The following is a 25948-nucleotide window of genomic DNA, read 5'->3' as shown; positions in this document are numbered from 1 at the left end:
ATTTTGACTGCAGTATCTGCAAATTTATGGGTTTCAGTGTATTGGGTATGGTGAGTGGTTGATCTAAGGGAGCCCCTTGGAGAATAGGAGACAGAAGGGTTTTCATGCAACCTGGCACTGGTGAGCCGCTGTTGGCACATGCTGCTGGAGAAATGACAGGTATTCAATAAACATCAGTATGGTTAAGAGGAAGATTTAAAGGAGGGAGGGGCTGCAGTGCTATAAACAGGATTTGAAACAAATGTGCTTATTTCAGTCCGTGATTAGTCTGAATACCTAAGTATTCCACACCAGTTTCTAAATATCTTTACATTTATTTTCACACTGATGTTCTACACACAACATCAACAATAATATTTATGGCATTAACACTCTAGGCTAAATTCTAGTTTGAACTGGTGTAAAACCAAGTAGGCTCTGCATGTTGAGGCACACTCCATCAGTGTGAAGACCAGAGCATGGGTTGTGCTTATGGCATGTACGCGTTTGCAGTGTTGTCTCCTGCAAGCCCTTCATTCTGCAAGCAGCTGTCTTGGAAGTCCATGGGTAAAATCTGGAGGCAAAATTTCGGTTGATCCATGAGTAGGAGTGAGAGGAGTAAGGACAGTTGACAGAGCGTGCGCAGACTGCCTCATACAAACTATCCATAGAAACCAACATTTTCAGGCTGTACCAGAAATATGATGCTGACATCAAAATATGACCAGCCGAGGAGAAATTATCATTGCATTATTCTCTGTAGGAGGATTTTCAGGCCTCTGGGGGGTCCTGAGGTTAATGGGATGCCTATCTATCTCATGACATTGGACCTTTTGTCTGAAAAAGGCCTTACAGGGGAAGAGGAACAGGGAGGGCAATAACCATCTCCTTGCACCTCCAGTGCCTGCATTAAGGCTCACCTGCCGGGGTAGTACGTGCCATCAGCATCCTCGGGAAGCTGGGGAGCACCGGGTGCTGTCCGTGGGCTCCTTTGAACATGGAGCCGTGCTTCAATCTGTGAAGCCGAACTGGCAATATTGCCGCAGACCTTGGAGATCACAGCTGTCATTGCTCTTGTTACCAGGGTTGATATGAAAATATGAAGATAAATAACTCCTTCATATTATTATTTTCAGGGAGGCAGGCTTTTCCTTTTATTACTCTTTTTATTGTTGGATGCCATAAATATTCCATAATGATTATCCCAGTATAGATTTCATCTTTCTTACTTTGAAAGGCTTTTGAGGAGCACATTATTTATAAGCTGCCAAATGAGTATGACCATTTATAATGATTTTTCTTCTTTTCTTTAGTATTTGCTTTTTGGATTGAAGACCTGAAACAGAAATATGCTAATTTAAGACATCTGTTGTTTTTCAAACTATAGGCCCCTATCAGTATTAATGTAGTTAATTTATTTATCTTATTGTGTATATGGTAGCAAGGGAGATTCTTGGTTTTTATCGTTATATCAAAAAATCGCATTTAACTGGTTTCTCACCCACATCAGTATTGAAAAGTACCCTACAATGCTAGGAGTCATCAGAAATGAAAAACCACACCAGATATTGTAGATCTTGGAACGTTTTCTGTTGAGCAAGGTCCTTAAACATGAACTTGAAGGGCTTTCAGTGTTTCAAGAAGACCTTTGTCTTCAAGGGAAAAGAGCTATCCTTGTGTCCTCTGCTTGGACAAAACCTGACATGATTGATTCCGATCTCTGATCGGTTCATTAAGAGTAATAAGTTGCCATTAATTCCACTGTCTCTGCACTTAGATATAAAATGAGCTGTGTCTTCTAAGAGCTGAAGCTGCTGTGGATCCGTGCAGGTTGTGCTGGTGACACAGCCAGTCTGGTACCACATTTCCTCTGGTCCACGCTTATTAACTTTCAACCCAGACTCTGGAGCTCCATATGACACATATTGAAATAATAACAAGGCGTTGCTTTTATTAGGGACTGCTGTGAGTGAAAGGCTATGCACAGGGAGATGTTACCTGTGTATTTCTGTTCTGATTCACCTGTGGATAACGCCTGTCATCGCAGGGCAGGTGGGCTCCCCAGTGAAGGCATCTCCCAGCGCCCAGGTCTTGGTCCCAGGTGGCCCCAAAGTCTATACAAGCTGTAGGAACAGAGCTGAGCTGGAGCACAAGCACCAGAGGTGTGCCCACAAAAGCTAGAAGTGGCTCACAGTTTTCCTGTCTGCTATCTACAGACCTTTTAGCTTTAAAAAGGCAAATAATTTAGCAGTGGTTTTGCATATTGTGAAGGGTTAACAAAACTTTCATTATCACACTCTATTAAGCCAGGACCAGGAAACAATTTCTAATCAACACTCTGATCTGGGCAGGGATTGTGCAGTCTTTTGTAGGAGGCCTCAGATCTGTGTTCTCTATTCTCACATGCTCACTTCCAGCTGTTGTCATTGAAATCCCACATAATCTCCCCGGGTCAAAGGGCAGTCATCCATGACTGCCGCTGTTAGGAGGTTATGCTGATTTCTGTTGTCAAATATTGGCCCTTTTCTCTTTCAATCACTCCCATTCTACTTTTTTTAACAAGAAAGATCCAGCCTAGAATTGTATTACATGACTTTAAAGTCTTAAAAGTGTTCCTCTATTGTACTGACACGACATGCCCTGGACGGTCTAATCCATTGCTGTGGGCCACAAAGAAAGTTTGGGTGCTTCTTAAAACCTCCACCAAAGCCAGGTAGGCGAGCTTGAAAGAGTAGCAGCATATGTGACATGTGGCCCAGCATTTATTTCATAGGAAAATGTGTGATTTATCTAAGGTGAGCTATTGCTGTGGCATTAAAATTAAATTGGAAATAACAAGCCAAAATACAAGTGGGAGCATTTGTCAGAGAAAAAAAAAAAAAAAAAAGAGAGAGAGAGGGGTTTCTGTATCACCATTAATGTATAATATCTTGCTTAACACTTCTATAAAAAGCCCATGAAATAAAAATGCAGTATAATTTACCATTCGAGGTTTATCATGTATGAATTTGAGGAATGCATTTTGTACAAAGCAATTAAACTGAAGCCATTGTGCCGGCTCTGGAGATCTATATTTGGGGTCTGTTAGTAAATGCAGATTTCATTACAGTTACCCGTAATATCGAAGGAGCCTGTGGCCCGTGTACAACTCACGGTGTCTTCCATCTAGCTGGAGACACGCTCGCTTGGACAAGGCTTTGCAGGCTGGGATCGACAGCCTCCTCAATCCCCACATGGGTTTTAAATACAAAGCGAGCGGGCACAGGCGCTCGGGCAGCGGCTGGTCGCCACCCGGGGTGTCCCCGGCCACCCACGCTTGCCCCGGAGGAAACAAGGAGGTGGACGCTTCCCAAAAGTGAGGTGCATCTTCCTCCCTGTGCGTGCACATGGCACACGAGCACCGTGCCAGTTTGCCTGCGGGACGCGGGATTGGGAAGCGTGCTTCGTCCCGTATGCCCCTCACCACATCCGTGCTGGGCTTCTGGAAGGGAATGCAGCCCCTGTGGCTGCAGGGGCTGGGTCAGCCCAGGCTGGAGAGCCTCACCTTCCAATTAGGCAGAGCATTAATGTTAGGAAGGTCTTGATTGAAGCGTGTATATTCTGTCTTTTTTCCTTTTGCTGGAGAATGCAGATTAGGGCTAACTCTGTCGCTCGCATACTCCTCCACAGTGCAGCCGTGGAACAGCTAATCTTTTGGGAGTCCTCGGGGTGATCCGGGTTCCCTCTGATAACGTCCTCTCTCTCAAGGCCTGCGTGTGCTGTGTGATACAGACATTAATTTTCAAATCAATATTATTGCTCCACATTGTTTGTGAAACATGGGATTATCTAGATAGGGGATAAACCCAAAAGGAATCAAGTTGCACTTTGAGCAGAGAGGGCTTTTCTTTTAATCAGGCATTTGGTTAAGATAATAGGCTTGAGACCCTAATTGATTATTACTATTTTAAGGTTTTAAGATGGCTATATATAGTGAGATGCTGAACATGAAAAAGCCTTTAGAAATGGTTTCACTGCTAGTTTGGGGGACCTGTCCTGTTATTTCAAAAGACTGAAAATTAATCAGTCTCCCACCCTCCCACCCAAAAAAAAAAAAGTGTTCTCCAAAGCTTAATGCTTGGTCACTTGGACTGTAGTGGAAGAGAAATAACTGGATTTGGACTTTTTTATCTTCAAAGGTTTAATTCTTCCCCATTATTATTTAATTTTGGATTTCAGGAAAACAGATGTATCTCTCTTTAGAAAATACCTTGCATATTTATGGTGCAATCTAACTATATTATCATAAAAATAACACTGCTGGATTACACAAGGAGACCTACTGATTAAAGAACAATAATACCTTGAGCACCTTGAAAATATCTTCTGATATTCAATTAAAGAACAATAACCCAATGAACTTTAACCTATAGACCATATTCAGACTTTCTACATAAAAGTAATTGCATCAGTCATGATTTTCTCAAGCTACAACACAAGCGGTTGATTGGTAGATCAACGTCTGAGACTCCTTTTTACAGCATTAATTGGGAAAGCAGACAATACTCTCCCTGTAAACTAGATTTTAGGACGAAGGTTAGTTGCCTTTGTACACGTTTACTCATTGAAATAGGAATGTTTGCTTAATAATTCAAAACAAATAGCATTAGACAACAAGTCCTAATCCTGATTTCTCCTCTGCCAGTGTAAATTAGGAGAAAATTAGGTGAAACTTTATTTGATCAGTGTAGAAAGACCTGTTTAAAATTTCTTTGAGATCAGAATTAGGCTCCAGCAATTCAAGCCTTTTCTTCTGGCTTCTTTACTGGGATCTAAAAGAAGAATATGTAAATCACATTATGAATTTTCTTCCCAATTAAAGCGGTCATCAAGTTGTGGAAAGACGTTTTTCATGTTTTACGTGTTAGGATAGTATTGCATCGTGTTTGTGCACTATATTAGATGTGTTCTCTGGTAACGGCATGTGTTTATTAGTTAGTATCCTTATCTGCTTTATTCCATTTGGTCTTATTAGCTTGTTTGTTTTTTTTCCTCTTGGAGGAAAAAAGATCGTCCTCATGAGCCAAAGTGAGGTCTTGTGTAATGACATGACTCCTAGCAGGGCCTAGACTTGGGCTGAAAGCAAAGATTCAACAATATATTTAAATACCTGCTTCACTTTGTCAGCCCATCTTTCTTTGTCAGCCCAAATAAACCTGTGCTTTAGTCAAACACGTGAATAAAATTAAGCACGTGCTGTAGCTGCTTTGCTGAGTCAGGGCCTGCCTTAGCTATCCAGGTGTCTTAATTTATACCCAGAATTTCAGTGAATGGGCTCTGTTAGTTTTTTATAACGTGAGTAAAAATTCTCTCATCCTCATTTTGAACACCTGCTTTACTACCGAAATGTGACTGTCGCACAAAGCTGCAGAGATAACCAGATCATATACAGCAATTTCAATGTCCTATCTTTGGGATATTTAGCAAAACTATCACAGTACACATATTTCAGTAAAGTGCTGTATGAAAAGTAAATCTTGCAAGCTTTCAAGATGTTTAATCATCTTTTCAGTATAGGAGGTTTTTAATGCTAACATCTGCATATGTAATTGCTCAACTTTACCTATTTTCTTCTCATTTGGAGTTAAGCGGCACAACCGAATTGATATGTTTTTGCATTTTGACCCTTGTTAATAGGCACAAAATGTTTACTTTACATATTTTGTCAATCCTGCTAGTGCCCAGCCATTCTTCTTTTACTTTACCTCTTTATCATGGGTCTCTCATTTTCTTCTGGCACTGTTATCTCTGCTCAGCAAAAACTGCGGTCTAAGGCCTGGATTTTGCAATCTGAGCCATACAGGCAAATCTTTAAACTTTCATGGAGTTCTACTGAACTGCAAATTCGGAGACCCACCATACATCAAAATGAGCTCAAGACACAACTCTTAGCCAAGGGCACCGCTTTTGTGCGTATCAAGGTATTATTAATGATTGGTGAGACAAGTCCCTGATTTCCTAATGTTTATAAGTAAATAACAAGTGGGAGAATTGTGAAATTCCCCTTTCATTTGTGAAATGTTTATTTTCAGTATTGAAGGATGAAAACCTAATCACTCTAGTTGCGTGCTGTTGTTTAATGATTACTATTACATGAACACACATAAGGAATGTTCCTACAGAAATACGTGGATGTTTCAGGTACACCCAGCAAAATAAGATTTTATGAATAATAACATTACCAGGCCCAAGCCAAGTTAATCAACTTTTCTCATACACAGGGGGAACCCGAGAGTATTGAAAATCATTCTACTACATTTTCATGTCTGGTTTTACGTGGGTTTGCTGGGGTAGGGGAACGTGGTTAGCCATGCTACAATCACGTTTTTATTGCATGATTACAAAGAGCTCCAGACTTTCCCTTTAAAAACAAGCCAAATGTCTTACCGTAGCTGGGATTTATTTTTCACTTACACACACTTAAATTTCACCTTCACTCTGAGTGCGATAGGAACCTGCCTGAGCAATGCAGGTGGAAGTGGACACCGGAGCAGAGCCGGTATGGTGCGCTGTGAAAAAACAGCACGTGACAGATGTTCGTAGTATTGCTGAATGCACTTCTGGAAGTTGCTCAGATACTGTCATGATGAGCACAGTATGAGAAGTTATATAGCATAGACTGGCTTCCCTACGAAGGGCTCTGCGGAGTAGTAAGCATCCTGGCCCCGATCCAGCAAGGCACTTAAGCATATGCTTAATTTTAGGCACATGAGTGGTTTCAGTGAAGACCTAAGAGAATTATTTTTAATTCACAGATCATTTAATTCAATAGGCAGGTCTGCTGCAGCATATGAAAAGTAGATCTTCATATTAAAAATACTTGGGAAATTGTCAATGAACAAACATTGTGTATGGCCAGCAACCATTTCTAAAAAGCAGAATGATGTAGTCATCACCTTTATTACGGTAAAACACAAAGCAGATGAGGCAAAAGCATTTACAATTATCTGAGAGGTATTTCTAACTGGAAAATAAGGAAAAATAAAAGCTTGTAGGAACATTTTTTCATTTGAAGTAGAGAAAAATTTATTCTCTTGCTGTAAATAAAAACCTTGTTTGCAGATTGAGGAATTTGTTTGTGTTGAATTTCAGCATCAATTTCAATATTTTATAGTACATTTATCTACAGCTGGAGCATGACAGATTTGTGTATATTTATATGTTTGTGTACATAATACATATGTATATACACATACACAAGGATGCCCAGAGATATACATATACACAGTTTGAAAACTCATCATTATTGCTGAAGTATAAAAACATGCCTGATGCAGAAACTTGTCTCGAGTCTGTTAGCTTAGCAACTGCGTTCATCTGGCACCGTCGGATCCTCTCAGAAGCAGGGAAGTTTGTCCATGCAGGGCGCAGAGCTGAGCGAGGGCTTGGCAGGAGACGGAGAGCTGACCTCCCTCCAGCCCTCATCCACCCCCTCCCCAAAACCTTCCCTGTGTCCTGCTGCCCCCAAGATGCGTCTCTTTGTGTAAGCAGAAGTGGCAGCGGGCTAAGTTGCTTTTGAAGCAACTCCAAAAGAAAGGCAAGAGGACAAACGGGCAGCTTGCGTTAGTCCTGTGGCTCAGTTACGGGAGGGTGTGCAGGTATTGCCGGGGTGAGCAGGCTGTACGGTACGATACACCGAACGTAAGGAAATCGTACTGCACCTGACAAACAATTAACAGCGGAGCAGATGGCGCCCCTGCAAAACATTCAATAATATATGTGCGCGTGCTGGAATCGGTGGCTCTAAGTAGGACAACCTTAAAAGGTACGCCACTTATCCTGCAGGCAAGCAGGACTTTACGGTTCTTTTAATAATCTCTTTATCCCGCGATTTCTCCTTTGACCCTGATTTCAAAAGCGGGAGGTCAGCCTGGCCTAAGTGCAGCCCGCTAATTGAGGGCCAGGCATGTCCCGCGTGAGCCGCGACAGCCCACGCCGCGCACTTACACTGGGTGGCAGCCTGAACGCTGCTCCTTTTGTAATTGATCATACCCGTGAAAATTAAATGAACATTTGGTGGTAGACATGTTTTCAGAGAAGAAGGAAAATACTGTTATGTAAAGTGTAATAACATTTTGATGTGTAGAAGCATTCCTTGCACAAGGGAGGCAAGCGTGGAAGTGCACACCCTGCTTCCTAAAGACAGTCCGAAGCTCAAAGTTAATGCTTTTCTTATGCAGAGATTTATTTTTCTTTTCAAAAGCTTGTTTTAAATGTTCGATTGATTTTTTTTTGTAGTGGAAATGGCACTAATTTAATTTTTTTAACCGGCATCTATTTTAAGATTTCCCTAGCGTAACCTTAGAAAATGAAGAGTATATCTTTAAATCTTGTTTTGTTTGAATGAATGGGTAGATAATCCTGATCAGATGTTTCTTTAGAGAATAATGTTTAAAACGATTATGGAACTTAGCTGTCCTGTCTGTTTCCTAGGTACAGTATTTTCATTTCAATTGTGAAGTCATTAGGGGTCATCCAAGGTAACCGTTTATTAAAATAGTCCTCTTTTGTTTCAGATTTCCTGTTGAGATGCTTTAACATGTAAAAATCTCCCTGCTGATGTGTCATGTTAGCTTTCCTAACCTCTAGATAGAAACCACAAAGCAGCCTACATAGCTGTATGACTAGTTACCCACCTACATAAACAATAATTACTGCTAAGTGGGAAATTAGATGTCACATTTTAAGTCTAAATGCAAGTAAAGTATTTGAGAATACTGTCATTAAATGCTTAAAGCTAATCGCAGTTCTCTCACTCTGTTTGTTTTGTAGGACATTTGGGCTTCCAGGACAGTTTTGTCACATCAGGTGTTTTCAGTGTGACTGAGCTAGTAAGAGTCTCACAAAGTAAGTATTATCTTGTGGCTGGTTTATGTGGTTTCTGCAATCCCATTTTTTTTCTTTGATTCTTATCGTGCCCCTTCCCCAATTCAGAAACAGTGTCTTGAAAATTGAGAGTCTCTTCTCCCTGCTTCTCTCCAGGGGACAGTGTTTATGTGCCATGTCTTTTGCTATGGGAAAATTAAAACATATAATGAAAAAGTAAATTAAAAAATAATAATAATTCTGCAAACCTATGTGTGCAAGCTGATAAGCTTATCTGGTACCAAAATGGGCAGGCTCTGTATCAGAGTGCAGAGAAACATCTATACAGGTCAGCTTGCCAGTGGATATCCTACAGGATCCAAGGACTGCAGTTCTACCAGACCTGTAGAAATAACATCATTTGTGTGCTTAAGCCAGGAATTTTCCATGCTGCTTTTGCACACTGTGTTCATCTGTGCCGTGTGTACGTGTGCCTGTACAACTGCAATTTGATGAACTTGTAAATAATGCCAACAACTATACCAGCTTCAGCTGTGATACCTCATTGCCCAGGGGCATGCATCCTTAACTTCACAAGGCCTGTGTTTTCCCTTAACTGGGTGGAATTCTGTCTTGTAGAGGGATTTGTTTTTTGACCTTTAAAGAATGCTAATACCCCAGCATGAATGACACACTGCAGCATGATCATTACAGGCTTGTCAATGCTCACTAACAACAGTGAATTAAGAGTACCTGTCACCACCCTGTTCCATTGATCAAAGGTGCATTGATTGTATTTTGCTATGGCATAATCCGGGTAGTCCAAGGAGAGGACATCTCTTGCAGAGAGACTCCTGCTAAAGCAGAGCCCTAGGTACTAGTCCTCTGAGGATCTTCTCTGCAGCCATGCAGTAACATTACATTGTCACCAATTACCACTGCTCCAGGAAAGCCACTCAGCTATGTGTCCCTTTCAAGCCTTAGTTACCCATCCATTTATACAACCAGTGATAAAAATGGGTATAACAGAACATGTGCTTGTATACTGGCTCTCAGCATCCAGTTAAAGTTCTGGGGCTGAAATCTTAACTGGCACAACCCAGCAGAGAAGCTCTGTCTTTGAGTCAGAACACAGTTTCTGTAAGGATTTTACTGTTTTATTTCCTCTTTGGAAAGGCTGCATTTTATAGTCAAAAATCAGCTGGTAAATTGGCTTTATAGTCAAATATAGGATGCTACAAGAAAAGCGTGGACAGTGGGAGACGTGGATATCAGAGGTAGCGCACAGGAGAGAGAGACAGAAAAAGCTTGAGGCAGATGTTTCTCCTGAGTTTCCTTCCCTGACGACTGGTGGGAGTTTTGTCAGAAGGACAAAGTCAGGAGGACTCAGAAGCCAAGCAGAGCTGCTGAGTGCGCAGCGCATTTGTAAATCAGCTCACTTACTGAAGTGCTCAAATAGGGGCTTTGAAATCTAACTCACTGCACTATGTACGCTGCCTTGCTGGTACCTGCAGCCATGGTGGGCAAAACCAAGCTCTCTCCAGCCTTTGAAAGTCTCCGTGTCATGTCGCTTTATTTCGGCGTGACAACACAAGGCTTTTGAAGCCCAAAGGATTCTCCCTCCCCCTCTGTAAGGCATCCCGCTGCACCACAATCTTATCTTCACTGTAGGAGCACTACACAGCAGAACTGCCTCTGGACTTTGTCAGCCGTGCTTCATGTGTGCAGAGAGAGGACAGGGCAGCTAGAAAAGTGCACCGGTTCAGGACTTACAGCCTTCACAGCCATCCTGGTCCCAGCCTCCCCGCGCGTTTGGCATTGACCTCAGGAGCGTCATGTTTCATGCTTGTTAGTTTTCCATGATATTTTGTTGTAGCTAAACTAAAACGTCATGCAGCAAAAATCCTAGCATTCAACATATTTTGCAAACAAAGTATGAACTGTGTCTGAGACATTCCCTCTGCTTGCCATCGAAATGCACCACCTCCGTCAGTCAGGGTAATTGCACGCAGCAAGAGCAGGACAGGCATAAACTTCATCTAAAATAAGCAAGGAGGTGTTGGTAGGCAAAACAAAAAGATTCAGCTTTCATCTGTTGTAGACGTGGGGGTTTGCACTCTCTTTTTCATGGGATCTTTAATAATCCTGGGAGGTCAAGACCTCAGTTTTATATCCTGTACACAAGCCAGCACCTCTACCAAAAATAGTGTCCCCAAAGCATATCGGGATATCACTTCAGAACTGACTCAGAGGGAAGAGTGCCAGCAACTGATTTAGCTACACTGCTTTTGATAGCACCCTGGATTTTCCTTGGAGATGCCCCAGACATGTACTGACCAGCCGTAACCTTGTTTACTTTGTGAGGTCTGAGAAGTCCACAGCCTGACATGCCGTGGCTACCCAGTAGGATATGTTTAGTGTAGAGTCTAGCAACAAATTCCCAGCGAAGTCAGTATGAATTTGCACGCTAATATTCAAAGGATAATTTAACATAACAGAGCGACAAAGTAATTGCTGCATATTTGCCTAAATTGGCATGTAAGGGCTTTTAAAGAGTGTGCTTTTCAATATAACTCTTGCTGGGTGGTTTATGTATTCCCGTGTCTTGACTTGAGACCAGTCCATGGGTTGCCTTCGTGCTGGAGATCTCAGCTTATGAGCAGCCATTATCCAGACTCACCGGCAGCTATTAAGTGTGCAGTTTGAGCAATCAAAATGTCCTCAGCCCATTCTCTTGTTTTTACTTTTGAAAAAGTCATTGCATCTTTAGAAGCCACCATGGCTGGGGATGCAGCAAACCTTCCTGTCCGTATTGGCTCTTATGTTTAGTCTCTTCTGTCTTCCCGTGTGCTCCATGTTTGCTTTACAAAGAGGTTATCTTTGTGTATGCCCATTGCCATCATTCTTACCATGCTTGTTTTTGATAATATAATGATAGAAAAATGTGACTTCCCACAGTTTTAACTGGCCTGTGGCTTGCTGCTGTTATCTAAAGTTACGATATGAAATACTGTTTGGAGGAGTTATGTGCCAGGTTTATTTAGTAAAGTTCCCAGAGTTCTGCATGACAAGGAGTCGCAAGCAATAGGCAGTTGTCTCAGTCATGCAAATTTGGGGAATTAATTAATCAAGCAAAAGGTCAGCTGTTACCATTGCCTATCTTATCTATCAGTGCTGATCGTCACAGTTTCTATGAGCTATTGAACCAGTCTAGACTACTGTGGTAACAGAAACCTGCTTTCTTTGGTCCCACAGATGGAGATTTGCTTTCAAAATGCTACCCAGCTACTGAATCTTGCAGAGCCTAGTAAAACTGAAAAAGTAGATCATACATGTTCATCTGAAAAGCAGCTAGTTCCCTCTCCACACAGTCTGATGTGGATGTTGCAGACCAAGCTGTCAGGTCTCTTATGTTATTAGCAGACCAAAGGTGTGAGCTTCTTTGTAGGTGTTTGTTCACCCCAGATACTGAGGAGACGCCTTCAGATAATGGAGGCTTCATTCTTCCATCCTCAGGGAGGTTTGAGATGACACCAGAAGCAGAAGAGTTGGAGCTGTACAGGTTTTGTGAACTGAACAGCCAGCTGTTGACCAAGTAAAACCTTCTCCTTGTCTACCCTTGCTAGCAAAACACTCCACGCAATGGGGGCAGATAACTGCATGGCACTGGAGAATGCCCTCTGCAGGAGGTGCTGGCCTGGGACTCGGCTGCTGCTCTGAGTTTACAGTCTGGTTGAGCAAGAGCCCATGCTTGGCACAGGCTGGAGCAGAGAGAGGGGCACGGGGGACATTATTCCCCTGTTAGACTGAGTCTGCACCATGTGCTCTTGTGCAGAGAGCTGCTGGGAAGATCTCCTCCCTTGGAGGTCCTTCAGGCAGCCAGATAAACTGCACTGCCCAGGATGTGAAGAAAGATTTAGGATTTATGAACATTCGCTAAAGCCAAATGAAACATATTTGTTTTGTGCTGTGTTATTTGTCAAAATGACATCATTCTTCATGCTGATAAACAAGGGAATTCTGACTGCACCCTGGACAGAAAATGCCACGCTTTGAGTTTTAAGACGTTAACTGCGTGCAGTAAGGAGCTGTACAGAGCAAGTGGGGTGACTTTTAATCCTCCTAATGAGCCAGTGAAACCACAAGCACACAAGCCTACACGCAGTTGCTTACCACTTCTGTATAAACACAGAAATGGTTCCGCTAATTATCCTTGAAAGTTATGCTAATTCCACAGGTAAGAGGTGATTTTGTGGCCAAGGCATTTTGAAAAGCTCGGGATCCTGCAGCACGGCGGATGCTGGCTGCAGCGAGTGCCAGGCTCGCAGGCAGCCTCTCGCTGTGGTTAGCAGCTGCTTTAGCAGCACCCGAGCATTTACCCAGGGCACTGCCAGCCCTGGCACGCAGCAAGGCAGGAGCTGGGAGAGCTCCTGAGCTGCCTTGTGGTCGCAGGGGCCCAAGCCGTCCTTGCTGCCACACAGGCACACAAATGCTAGAAATGAAAGTAACTGCTGCCGCTCCGGGCACGGAGTGTGGGTGCGATGGAGGAAACACGACTTCCTCACACTTCTCGTCGAGTGGCCAGGCACAGCCAAAACAAATTGCAGGGAAAGTCCTGCCAGCCCCACCGCGCACGGCGTGCCGGCTGCAAGGTGTGGGGGCCTGGGCCAGGCAGCGGCTGCAAGGGGCCAGGGAGGACGCCGCTGCCTTCCCGTAGGCTGGCAGAAGGAGAAGAGGCTCTCATCCACAGACCTCCCCGGTGCAGAGCACGTGTGGGAAAGCTGGGGCATCGTAAAACAGCTTTTTCTTAAACAGCAGCCTGTATGTTTTCTGCTATACTAAGCATTACAGTAGTGAAGGCAGTTAAAGTCAGCAGCATGAAAATTAACATTCAAAAAGGTACTCTATATTCCTTAGCAAAGCACTGCTATCCAAAACACTCTGTTTGGGCTTGGTAAGAGAGGAAGAAAAAAAGATTATAATAAAAAATAGACTGCAGGCATAGAGTGAACAGTTGCCGTGACCTTGCCTTTTGTATGCCATTACACAATTCAATGGCAGTCCACTCAAACCTTGCTCTCGATCAATATCCTATTAAAGCAGCACAAAAAGTCTCTATAAACTTAGTGGTTAGCTATGTTTATAAATGGAACTCAGCATAATTAGATGGTCAATAGCAGGCTGTACTTGTAATTTTAAAATGAACATCACACATTTCATATCTGTTGTATTCAGCTAAGCCTCTTTGCATCTAACGATACAGTGTGTAGGAGACAAAGGCCTTGCAAAAAAAAAAAAAAAAAGAAGAAGAAAACAGATCCCCTTTCCTCTCTGCATCAGCAGTGCAGTGTGTTTCCCTTTGTTTATGGAGTCACAACACAGGAAAAAGTTTATTAGTCAAATGTCACGTTTCTCCCGTTTAACCTTAAACACATTATCACTTTTCTGCAATGTTACACATGTAATGATCTTAGTCACATCCCAGCCCCTTTGTAAAAATAAATACATAAAAATGGAAAATGAGAAGCAAAATATTAACATGACTGAGAGAGAGTGCCATATTCCAAGGAAGACAAATGCCAGCCTGGCTGGTTTTATTTAGTGGGTTTCCTGTTCTCTAATTCAATAAATTTTTCAAAATAAATATTCCAATTGAGTTAAGTCAGAGGGTTTTTTGTTAATTTCTCTGTTATTTTTCTTGACATTTCGGGTGAAGATCCAGGCTAACGAGCTGGCAGCAGGGGAGGCTCTGCCCGTGTCCCCGGGCCTGGCGCTGCCGCTCGGCCTGGCACGGCCACCTCCCTCCTGCCTGTGTGGCAGCCCGGGGTGAGGGACATTGTGCCCACACCAGCCATCTCATCCTGCCCCTTCAGAGCAAGTGAAACCCATCCCCTGCACACAGGGGCTTTTTGAGATGCCCACAGCTGGAATTAGAGCCATGCCCAGCATCAGTCTGCTTGTGCAGACCCCCACGCACATCCCTGGGGGTCCTTCCTCTGCCAGCCCCTGTGCCCCACCACATCGTGGTGTCAGCACGTAGGTGGAGACCCTTGTTTTGAGTCAGAACTGAAATTTCTGACATCCTTTCGTGATCAGGAGATGTTCTTGAGCTATCAGAAGGTGGTCACTTTGCTGCAGAGCATTTGTTAGGGGGGAGAACGGCATGTTTTTAACGTCAGCGGCCTGGAGTTTCTGCAGGCTGCAGTGTGTGAATAGCCAGCTGTGCTGGATGGTGAGCTTCCCAGCCATGCTACCGCTTCATGTAGGGCCACAGCACATTCCCAGTCCTGTTCAAACAAAGGTGGTGTGAAAAACCATTAGAAGCAGGCTGAGATGCCTCCTGGAGGTGCCTCACACAAAAAAAAAACACAGGAGCTACTGGAGCAGCCAGGCAGCCTGCAGCTGAAACCCCATGGAGAAGGCATGAGGTGCAGCTCAGCTCCCCCAAGGCTGAAAGACAGGAATCCAATATGCAGGAGAAAGGATTCGAGAACAGCTTGACCCTGTGCAAAGCTTGTCACGGCACTTCTAGGGTCACTGGCCTCGAGTTGGTTGTGGCAGGATCGCAGTTCATCTAGGAACTGCCATGGGACTTTCCAGCATTCAGCTGCTGTGGGCCATCTAGCCACTTCAGCCACTGCTGGGGACATCTGTTGCTGTTTCGTAGAGGTGGCGTTCATTCTGTAACCCTCTGGTTGCAAACAGGCTCTTGCTGTGGTGAGGTGGTTTGGCCTGTAACAAAGAAAGCATCCTTCGTGTTTGCTGCAGGGGCAGAAATCAATCTCTGATTAGCAGTTGCTACTTTGTGCTGAGTTTATTCAGGATTAGCAACACCCAGTTCCTCCTCCACCCCTGTTCTGGAGGTACATTTAATTTTCATGTAGGGCCAATTCAAATGTTTGAGCAGCATTGTCTTGGATTTGGGGAGAGGGGGAGTAACAGGGAGGCAAAAGGAAGAACAAAAGCATTATCCAGATACTATTTTTTCTTCTGTATCTGTTTGGAATAAAGCTGCTTCATAAATCTTGTAGTGGTTAGGAAATTCATTGTGCCTCAGAAAGAAAAGAAATAGTGCTTTAATTTGGTGCTTGCCTTTTTATGTTCCTGTTTGGAAAATAGTGTGCTTAACCTGTAAGTTAGGCTTCGGTAGGTAGAGGGTGCAGAGGAACTGATCAGCAAAGGGTTTGCAGAGCAGAAATCTGTTTGGCAAGGAAGTTGCTGAAAACTGTGGAGTAGATGCTGCAGAGAGTACCTTTATGATTGATTTCCATTCAAGTCAGACTGACTGCAGTGTGGTCATTTTTCTAACCCATAACTGCTCACACTGCAGCAGTCTGCTATCTGCAGGGTGTCTGAATTATAGCAGTCCATGTCCGTGTTACCTTTTACACAAATTACTTACACCGTTTTCTTTTTCCATGCAAATTCATCAGTTTTACAGCCTCTTGTAGTTGCTGTCAGGAAACTGTTGCAGAAAGCACAAATTGATAAAACGAGTTAATTTTACTGTGCTTAATTTTTCTTTCTTTGTGTTAACACACCCTCTCATATACCCGGTGTACAGGAAGCGTATGATAGTTAAGGGAAGATAACAAAGGATTTGAGCGTTCTTGTCATAAATTACTTCCCAGCTTCGTTCCTTTTAATGATCATTCCAGATTTTCTCAAGTTTTAATAGTGTTGTGTATTTTCCGTCCCATGCTTTTAAAAGTCCATGGCTATCCAGGCTGTTCCCTTTCTGTCTCAATGACGTTCTTAAAAGATCCTTGCCAAACAACAACTAATTGTCTTGTGGGGATGATGAGGCAGCTGCAAAGCTACATTATTCCTCTGTCAGATCTGACACTGTGAGCTCCTTAAGTCTTGGGGTGAAATACTGGCCCCATTACAGTCAATGGCAGCACTCCCAGAAGGCCTGCATTTCAGCCCAGACATGTTAGCTGGGCGATAGGAGCTATCCTGTCTTCATTTCCTCACTCCTGCCCCGTCGGAGTGAAAGATTTTTTCGTCTTTGAAAAAGGGCCAGATTCTCAGACCAAAGATTAAACTTGGCTCAGCATCCTTGTGTGGCATTGAGACTGCTTCGCCTTTGTTGCTGTGAATCGGGGCTCTCAGACAATACGTTGCAGGCCAAACTTGTGCTTTTTATTGTGTAGTATGTCCTTTTTCAGATGTCTCTGAAATGTGAGAGAAAATCATGATCTGTAATTGTCAGCTCCCTAAGTTGCTTTGTCCTGCAAATAGCGCTGGAACAGCAACACTGGCTATGGGACCACATGCCATATAGTTGCATGTTTTTGTGAAATGCATTATCTTTTAATGCATTTAACTTTAACGTTAAGCTGCTCTGTTCCCAGAAGAATACAGCACATGGAGTTCATAGGCTTGTGCCTGAAAACTTTAGGGCGTGCAGGAACTCATAATATTTTAATGTAAAACCAAGGCTTTAGGACATGGAAATTAATGCTATTCATATCCCTTACAATAAAATTTAGGTGCTGGGTAAGGTAGTGAGAGGTGAGCAGTGAAAAGTAATCGCTGGATAACATTTTTTGAGACAAATGTCTAGCTGTGATTTAGCTGGAGGAGAGGCCAGAGGAAAATTCAGATGCTCGCAGGCAGAAGAGAACTTGGGTTTTTCATCTGTGCTTGTACTTTCTCCAAGGAGCATTTGTAACCTCTGTGCTTGGGGATGTACATCACGTACATACCCAGAGGTCCTGAGGTGTGTGTTTCCCTGCCTATACTGCTTATAGATTATGCCAAGCACACTACAGGGATGATGCAGCCTATTTGTAACTATGCCAGTAAATGCAATGTTGTCCTAAAAACAAACGCAACAAGTTTCATTAAGTGTTAGACTGATATTAATAGAAAAGCAGCGCTTAATTAAATTGAATAAAAGTGTGTCATAATTGTTTGATTTTTTAAAGAAAGAATATAATTGGAGGAATAGAAGAAAGAGTCTATGGAACACTATATTCTTGATGAAATTAACATTTGCTTGATTGCAGTGCCTGTTTCCATTAGCATTTCTCAATTTCCACATTCTACCTATACTTACTGTGAAAATAAATACATTATTGAGGAATAAGAAAGTGATTTTGAAGTACAGTTCATGCCTTATTCACTTGAGTTACTGACTTCATTTTTTTTTTTTGTTTCCCCAGCACCAATAGCTGCAGGAACAGGCCCTAATTTCTCCCTCTCAGATTTGGAAAGTTCTTCATACTACAGCATGAGCCCAGGAGCAATGAGGAGGTCTTTACCTAGCACATCCTCTACCAGGTAATTTAATCTTTGCCTACTGTCAAGTTACTTGGAAACCCAGGCAAGCATCATTACTCATCAGGGAAAGTAACCACTAAATTATTTGACAAGTTGTTTGGGGGCCTCAGGATGGGGAGCTGTTTCAGATTCACAGAGCTGAATGTTCAACTGGATTGCTGTTAAAGTTCTTTTTATATATACAAACTTTGAAGAAAATCAGTTGCATTGCCTTGTATAACTTCTGGCTCATGTATTGGTGTATCAGGAGAAGTTCCATGGGAATTGTTGGAGTTTTAGTGGTGGCAAAAGAGAATTGGGAGCTTATCGAGATGAGCTACTTTGTCCTGACAGGAAAATCTTAAGATAGACTTACATGCATTCTTTATCTTAAAAAGTGTTATCTGTGAGACTAATACAGTTTTAGGATCTTAGTCTTTAATGCATTCTGGTTTTCATATAGCATTTAGAAATTTGTGACTCAACGATTTGAAAACTGTGAGTTGTTAATGCAGATGACTACCCAGTTTCATTTTGATTTTGGCTTAGATACCAACTGCCAGACAAGGATATTTTTTATTTTTTACCCTATCCTCTTACTTTAAGCATCCATGAGATTAGATTTATATAAACAAGCCCAGTCACTCTGGTAGTTTTGAATGCTGTTAAAGAAACAGACTGATCTTTCTTCCCCCACGGCCAAAATAGATCACTTATTTCAAAGACATGACAAGAAAGTCTAACTTCAGCCCAGGGTTGTTTGACATTTTTATCTCAGTCTGCAGTAAGCAAGTACACATGTAGAAAAGCTCTATAGTTTGAATTTGGCTGTTGGTTTTTTTTATTTTCTAAAAAGAAAATCTTTAGAGGGAGGCTCTTAGCCACAGTTTCTTACAGCTGGCAGTAACTGGAAGAACATTCAGTTAGTGCACATTATGAAGTTTGGTGACTACAGTTCCCATTACACATCAGTTAAAAACTTTGTCCTCTTTCTTCTTTGCATATAAAGTGTGCACCCCATTTACAGTGCTCATCACTAGCACATTCTCAGGTAGAGTTTGGTTGTGAATCCAGATGCAAAAAAGTGAGGTTATCAGTTACTTAAGAGTTCAGTTGTTACTCTTCTGTTCTTCTGCAAATAGCTAGCAGTGATAAGGACACAATAATAAACAGTATGGGTAGTTAATAACTTGGTGATATGTTTGTTTTCCTCTCATTAGGCTGTTCCCAGTCAGAAAAAAAATATTCCTTAAATACACAGAGTCAGCGGAATTATCAGGCGGTAATTATATTGTATGCACACAATTTCCCCTATTGACACATAACAATTCTCTAAATTACGGAATGGCCAAACCTGCATTCCGCACATACCACAAAAATTATTCTTCCTGTTTCTCACAAACTGATTTTGAATACCTGTGCAGAGCTTCGGGAGAAGAGCTGCACAGAGACTGAAAGCTTTAGACCAGCAGAAGTTGGAATATTAGATGTCTTTTAAATATGTTCCCCCTGTACAGAGGAGCCTGTTCTTGAATGCCTTAAAGCTTAATAGAATACAGATCTGGGGTAAAAAGTGAGCTGACCCAGCCTTGGAAAAGTACTTAAAAGAGAAATTCTCAGTAATGTCCCCACGCAGTCTGTACAACTCATTATAGAAAACAGAGCCAACCTGAGTGTCTTTGGCTTTGGGATCCTCTCCCTACCAAACTGTTGGACTCTGAGTCACTGACCATCAGAGACCACTGGAAGGGCTCTTCTGTCTCCTGAGCTGTTGGAAAGGGAGGTGTGAAGATGACAAGGGAGTCCTTTAGTACTGACATGGGTCAGAGGTACCTGGTGGTGGCTTTTTTATACAGTTACAGGGTAAAATGCTTGTACTTGTATGATAATGGGAACATTTGAACCACGAATGGATTCTTCCATCTTTCATTTGTCTATGCTTCTTATGGGACTGAAGTCTAGATTAATTTAACAGCTACAGTTAAAAGACTGAAAATACAAGTTTGAGCTGATAAATAATACGCCTTTCAGACTAAGCTGTGCAAAAATCTGACAGTTAAAATGTCTTACATGTTATTACCATATTAATTCAAATTGCAAAAATAATGCCACACAAATTAAATTATTTTATTGACCTCTGTGTGCTTTGGAAAATGTCCTGCTTTTTTGCCCTATAAAAGCCTAAAAGTTAAACTGTCTTCTAGTTAAATTAAGGCATGTTTAGGGGTTCGGTTTGAACTCCTTGAGAGGTTGTAATTTCCATAGGCAGGTTAGTCTCAAGCAGTGCTAGCAAGGTATGTCCCAAAAGATCCGCCTTTGTTCCTTTCCATATATATAGTAGTTATTATGTGTTTTCACTTCTTCAGCTCTACAAAACGTCTCAAATCTGTGGAGGATGAAATGGACAGTCCTGGTGAGGAGCCGTTTTATACAAGCCAAGGGCGCTCTCCAGGAAGTGGCAGCCAGTCAAGTGGATGGCATGAAGTGGAGCCAGGTAAGCCACGGCTTTCAGGAGCCCGATAAAATTATCTCCAGTTGCTCGTTTTGTTATCAGAGTACACTGAATGCTGTATAGAAAGGTGCTCTATTATAAAAATCTTGTAACTTCTTCTGAGAAAAGGTCAATCTAGTGAAAATACTGTAGAGGTTTTATTGCTCCTGCAGCTGTAAATGTTTCTGTAGTGTGTCACTTCTGTATTTTTGCCAAATATCTTAAGTATTTAAATAATGCAGCAAAAGATACACTGTCTGTTTCTGTCAAAATGTCCAGATTCAGTTCTGGGATAGCAGTGACATTTGTTTAGCAAAAAGCAGTACCTGTTTGGGGTGTTCCCTACAGTTAGACTATTTAAATAAATATCCTGAAACTTATGTAAGGTAGAAGGACTTTTCAGGCATTCTACGACACTCAAGATCACTTAGTAATGACTTTTAAGAGACTTACAATGTCATCTGAAGTGCAGTTGGAGGTTTCATATCAAAATAGTTATCACTGCGTATTAAACTTAATAAGCTTTAGGAAGTAGCTCTTCTGCCCCTTCTCAGTTAATTTTTATGTGTGATCTTTCTTGCTGGTTATCTTTTGGGCTATGTTACGTTATGTATTTAACTGTCTGTTGGTCACTTATCTTGAGATCATCTGGGTGCTTAATACTATTGAAAATATTTTTCTGGGCCAGTGCTATATATAGAGGTAAAGCTAATGGCTTGATTTTGGTTACAGCTAAATATTCACATATTTATTGCCAATAAAAATAACAAAAGTTTTATTTGTTAGATAAACACAGTCAGTACTTTCATCTCCCAGTGCTTGAGAAGCCTCCCAGTGTTTGAGAAGGCCCTCTAAACAGCCCAAAGGGTCTTTCGCAATACATGCTTTTTTCCTTTCTTGTTTGTTTGGATTTAAATTAGTATGTTTTTGGTTTGTTTTGAAACAACACATGCTTGTCCAGGGCACTGTGTATAATGAACTGTACGGCATAGAAAAGTAAATTCAACCTGAACGGCATTAAAATCAGTGCTGTGGGCACTTGGCCAGCCACCTATATCCTTCATCATGTAGGAAACATACCCACAGCTTTCTCTGGAGACCCTGTCAAACAGCTGTCCTTTACAGCATGCCCAGAAAGTCACCAAATTTGGGCTATTCCAGACTGGGAGGGGACTGATTCCCGCGTCTGGGAGCCCTTGGAGGATCCCCTGCCAGCTGCCCTCTCTCCTCTAATGAGGAGGAGCCAGCTTGTGGGCCCTTATTGAGTGCAGATGTGGCACTTTGGCAGGAGGAGAGGGTGGACCTGCAGGCAGACAAGTGCCAGGCTCCCTGTGACTGCCTTGCCACCGTGGTCCCCAGGGCTCTGGTGTTTTCAGCGAGGTGTCCTGCTCCATAGATGCTGGGGGCTGTTTCCTCCATCCGCTCCAGTCTCCAGATGATGTAAGGCAGAGCTTCACCTTGCACTGAGCTACTCTGCTCATGGAGCGGCAGAAGCACGAACAAAAGCTCAGCGCCCATCGCAAGGAGAGATCGCAACCTCCTCTCAGGCACAGATGGCTCGAAGCTGACTGGTTCACTGCTTCGACATCATGGTCAGACTGAAGGCTAGCTCCCCCCAAAGTCTGGGGTCCTCTTTATTAATGACAAATGTTCTTCATTTATACAGCAGCCAGAGGCTGGCTATTAATTTTGCTGTCACTTCTGGTGATTTTCCCCACATGTGTTCATAACCTTGGTCTCATCCAAGTCCTGTCCAGATAGTGGCACTGGAGTGCTAAGCTGGGCAAGAGAAGTACCTAAAGCCCTACGTGCACAAGTGGGATGGGGGAATTTAAGCACAACTGCCCATGTCAAACTTCCTGAGGTTCTCAGATAGGGAAAGGAGTGAAGAGGAGAGGAGAGAAATGTAGAGGAGAGGAGTGAACAGCAGAGTGAAGAGAAAAATAAGAGAGAAGAGAAGAGAAGAGAAAAGAGAAGAGAAGAGAAGAGAAGAGAAGAGAAGAGAAGAGAAGAGAAGGAGAAGGAGAAGGAGAAGGAGAAGGAGAAGGAGAAGGAGAAGGAGAAGGAGAAGGAGAAGGAGAAGGAGAAGGAGAAGGAGAAGGAGAAGGAGAAGGAGAAGGAGAAGGAGAAGGAGAAGGAGAAGGAGAAGGAGAAGGAGAAGGAGAAGGAGAAGGAGAAGGAGAAGGAGAAGGAAGGTACTTCTTTCCTCATGACCTTCCTCGTTTATTATGAGAAATCCCTGGTTCTGTCTAGGCATGCCTGTAAAATGGCAGAAAATCACCTTGCAACATGAGGGACTCAAGCCAGGTACCAACTAGATATAGCTCAGATTCATCAAGCTATCTATCACTGTTGCAGCGGAGAAGAAAAAGAGCTTTATCCTGCGTGCGTGGGATGCACTTTCAATCTTCATGCTATAGCCACTCAGCCCCACCCTGAGCCTTCTGCTCTGGCTTTCCAGCAGCCTCTCCTGTGAATTCATTGCCTCAGCTTCTCTGTAAAACCTGCAAGAGCACGGCTGGCAGGAAAATTACCCAAACCCCAGCTCATCAGTGGTGAAGGACAAAATACTTCTAGTGTCCTTTCATGCCAAGGCATCAGTGGTATGTCACTGGAACAAAGGGCTCCCCCCTAAGTAGCAGAGAGGGGCACATCCTGCCTGGAAGCTGTGCACAGTGCCTTGCCTTACCTCAGCAACCACACCCGGGTCCGATGCTGATGTCTGCTCCTTCGTATTTGACATGGCTGCTTTATTTCCATAAATATCAAATGTGTTATGACGTTCAGTGGGGCATCTGCCTAGAAATACTGGTCATGAAAGCTTTACAAATGGTGCTAACATCCTGTTACCTGGTGTCGTGCCACAGTGCTCCTCTCTGAGGGATGGGAAGCCCCTGCTCTGTTTCAGATCCCTCCTTTCCAATGTCCCTCCTGTCCAGAGAAAGGCCTTGCCATTTATTTAATCTACAACCAAAAGTGATGGCACATTTTTAACATACAGTAGAGTTTCTTCAGTGTCTTTTTTTTTTTTTTCTCAGTGAAATTCACAGCAGTTTAAAGACTAAACCCATCTTTTTGTTCCACTTGGCATTTCTTCTCAGTGTTTCACTCTGTGCTGCGTGGGATAATGCAGGTATCAGCAGTGCAGAAGGATGCTGCTTCTGACAGCAAGCTAAAAGTTCTGTCCTGTGCTGGCAGAGCAGCATAAGCCAGGTTCCCAAACCCCAGAACTGAGCCCCGTCCTTTGGGTTACCAGCCAAACAACGGGAGGAGGAAATCAGAGCAAGGAAAGGAAGCTTAGACGTGTCTGTGGGCTAGCTGCTCCGGCGGGGAAGGAAAGTTCAGAGCGAGGAGCCAGCAGCCAACCTCCCAGCCCAGTAGGATCCACACCAAAGATAATAATATATCCTTTGGCTTTATTACCTCTGAGTAGATTGCTTCCTCGCAGGAGATTTAGATTTATGCAGAGATAGCTTCTTGGCCTATGTGCCTTGACAGGTTTATGGGAGTGAGAGGATGAATATTCTGTCGATGTGTCTTGCATTTGCTTAATTCTGAGGTGTGCACGTGAGAAAAAGTAGGGACTGAAATGCTGGAGCAGGTGTGGAGACCTCTGTGTGTTGGTGAACGTATAGAGGAAGAGGGCAGTGCTCAAGGCACGGAGGGTAGGAGGGGGTTATAGCAGAAAATGCTGCCTGGGACAGTGCAGGGAGCTGAGGTCTGCATGACAGGGTGGCTGGAGAAATGTCACACTTGAAAAGAACACAGCATAGAAACGAAACAGAAAAGGAGAAAACAATTTCGCACCATACAGCAGGAAAAAAATATATAGGGAAAGAAAAAAAGGAGCAAATGCCAGGAAAACAAAGATTTGACTTCCTAGAAAGGAAATATGAAATGGAATATGTGAACTCCTCTTAGAGAGCACTCCAGGCAGAGGGTTATTTACCGCCAGCCGTGACTAGTCACTCTACATCTGTCTCCATTTTTTTCTCTTGAACAAATTCCCTTTTTGGATACTTTCTTCCTGCTTTGCTTCCCTGTGATTGCCCCTGTAAGTGGTCTTTGGAGGGCAGGCTGTATACTCAGAACATATGTGCAAACTGGCAGGAGAACAGAAGAGGACAAAACCACTCTGTGTGCTATTTAGATTAGGCAGTGGATGCTTCCCCTGTGCCTACTCTCGGGGTCTCTGCTGCGTGCAGAATACAGGCTGCACCTATTGTCCAGCCACAGCCCTTCCTCTGAGCTCCTACTTCGTAGGGACCCAGGGCTCAAGGCACCCTGACATCTGCCTCATGCGGAGACTTTGCGGGGCGTAAGTCCTCTGTGCTTCACCCACCAGCAACACGACCTTTCCATTCCTGGCATTTCAGACCCATGGTAATGAGCAGAGGACGCAGCCTTGTGTTTTTTACATCTAGATACTTCTTGCAAGCGAGGATATAGCACTCTCCTTGTACGTCAGACGTGACAGCCAAAGCAAAACCCAACATTAATTCCATGTTCTTGTACTGTACTCCTTGAGTCTCACATCCATTTACCTGCACTCGAAAGCTCCTGGGGAGCTCTCAGGCCTAAAAAGGCTGGAGTCTGCCAGAAAAGATGAATTTCCTCTCACAACAGGAAGGCTTAGGAAGTAAAACAAAGCAGACATGTAGTAAATTACTTCTGCTTTTCAAATACCTTTTGCGGTATCCTCCTTACCATTACTTTATCTCAGCACTTTCAGTACATAACTCTTGTTAACTGAGAAGAAGGGCAAGAGAGGATAAAGATGATGTTAGTAAGAAAATAAGGCAACATCATACCGGCTTTGAACTCCGGTATAAAGCTGGCCTCTGTTCAGTTCTGTGGCAGGTCTGCTGGTAAAGGGGGTAAGCCATAATTACAGGTATAAGCTTTTTAATTCCATAATCAGATGGAGTTAATATATATCAGTATCCTACTTATGCATTTTTTAATGCATTCTCTGATTCGGGCCAGGAGTAATATTCACATTGTGCTCTGTCAGTCCTTTTGTAGGGTAGCATATGGATGGTATTTGCCAATTTTAATCCTATTGTATTTCTACAGTGTGGCATGGAAAAAACGTTTAAAATGTAAATTCAGAGTGTCCTCTTAGTTTCTTTACTTAGGTCTTCCTGGTACTTGTATTTCCTCAAGTTAGTTTGGTCTCTGGAGGACAGTAACCCCAAGAGAGGTAGGTGTTTGTACTCCTTGAGATTTCTGAGGGGACAATTAGCTCTGCTTCAGTTGTGGTCTTGGCCAATTTACAGCACTGCACCCATTTTCAGAATGGGCTGAGCTCTGTGGTCCTTCCACAGAAGGATGGATGTGGCCTTCCGTGCTGTGGGAACCCACCTT

At 43.0% G+C, this 25948-nt stretch overlaps 1 protein-coding gene across 14 annotated transcripts in view; it reads left to right on the top strand.

The window, feature by feature from the left end:
• NFIA (nuclear factor I A) overlaps nucleotides 1-25948 on the top strand; it is a 342563-nt gene that overhangs the window by 249625 nt on the left and 66990 nt on the right. For all 14 annotated transcript variants that reach the window (XM_032191843.1, XM_032191853.1, XM_032191848.1 and 11 more), the window contains exons 4-6: nucleotides 8791-8865; nucleotides 17994-18111; nucleotides 20457-20584. In XM_032191843.1, coding sequence (XP_032047734.1) covers nucleotides 8791-8865; nucleotides 17994-18111; nucleotides 20457-20584 — 321 coding nt within the window. The remainder of the gene's footprint in view (nucleotides 1-8790; nucleotides 8866-17993; nucleotides 18112-20456; nucleotides 20585-25948) is intronic.

The sequence above is a fragment of the Aythya fuligula genome, chromosome 8 (genome assembly GCF_009819795.1).
Source record: "Aythya fuligula isolate bAytFul2 chromosome 8, bAytFul2.pri, whole genome shotgun sequence".
In the NCBI taxonomy this organism is placed as follows: Eukaryota; Metazoa; Chordata; class Aves; order Anseriformes; family Anatidae; genus Aythya; species Aythya fuligula.
Note: the sequence above shows the minus strand (reverse complement) of the source record. Positions and strands in the feature narration are given on the sequence as shown.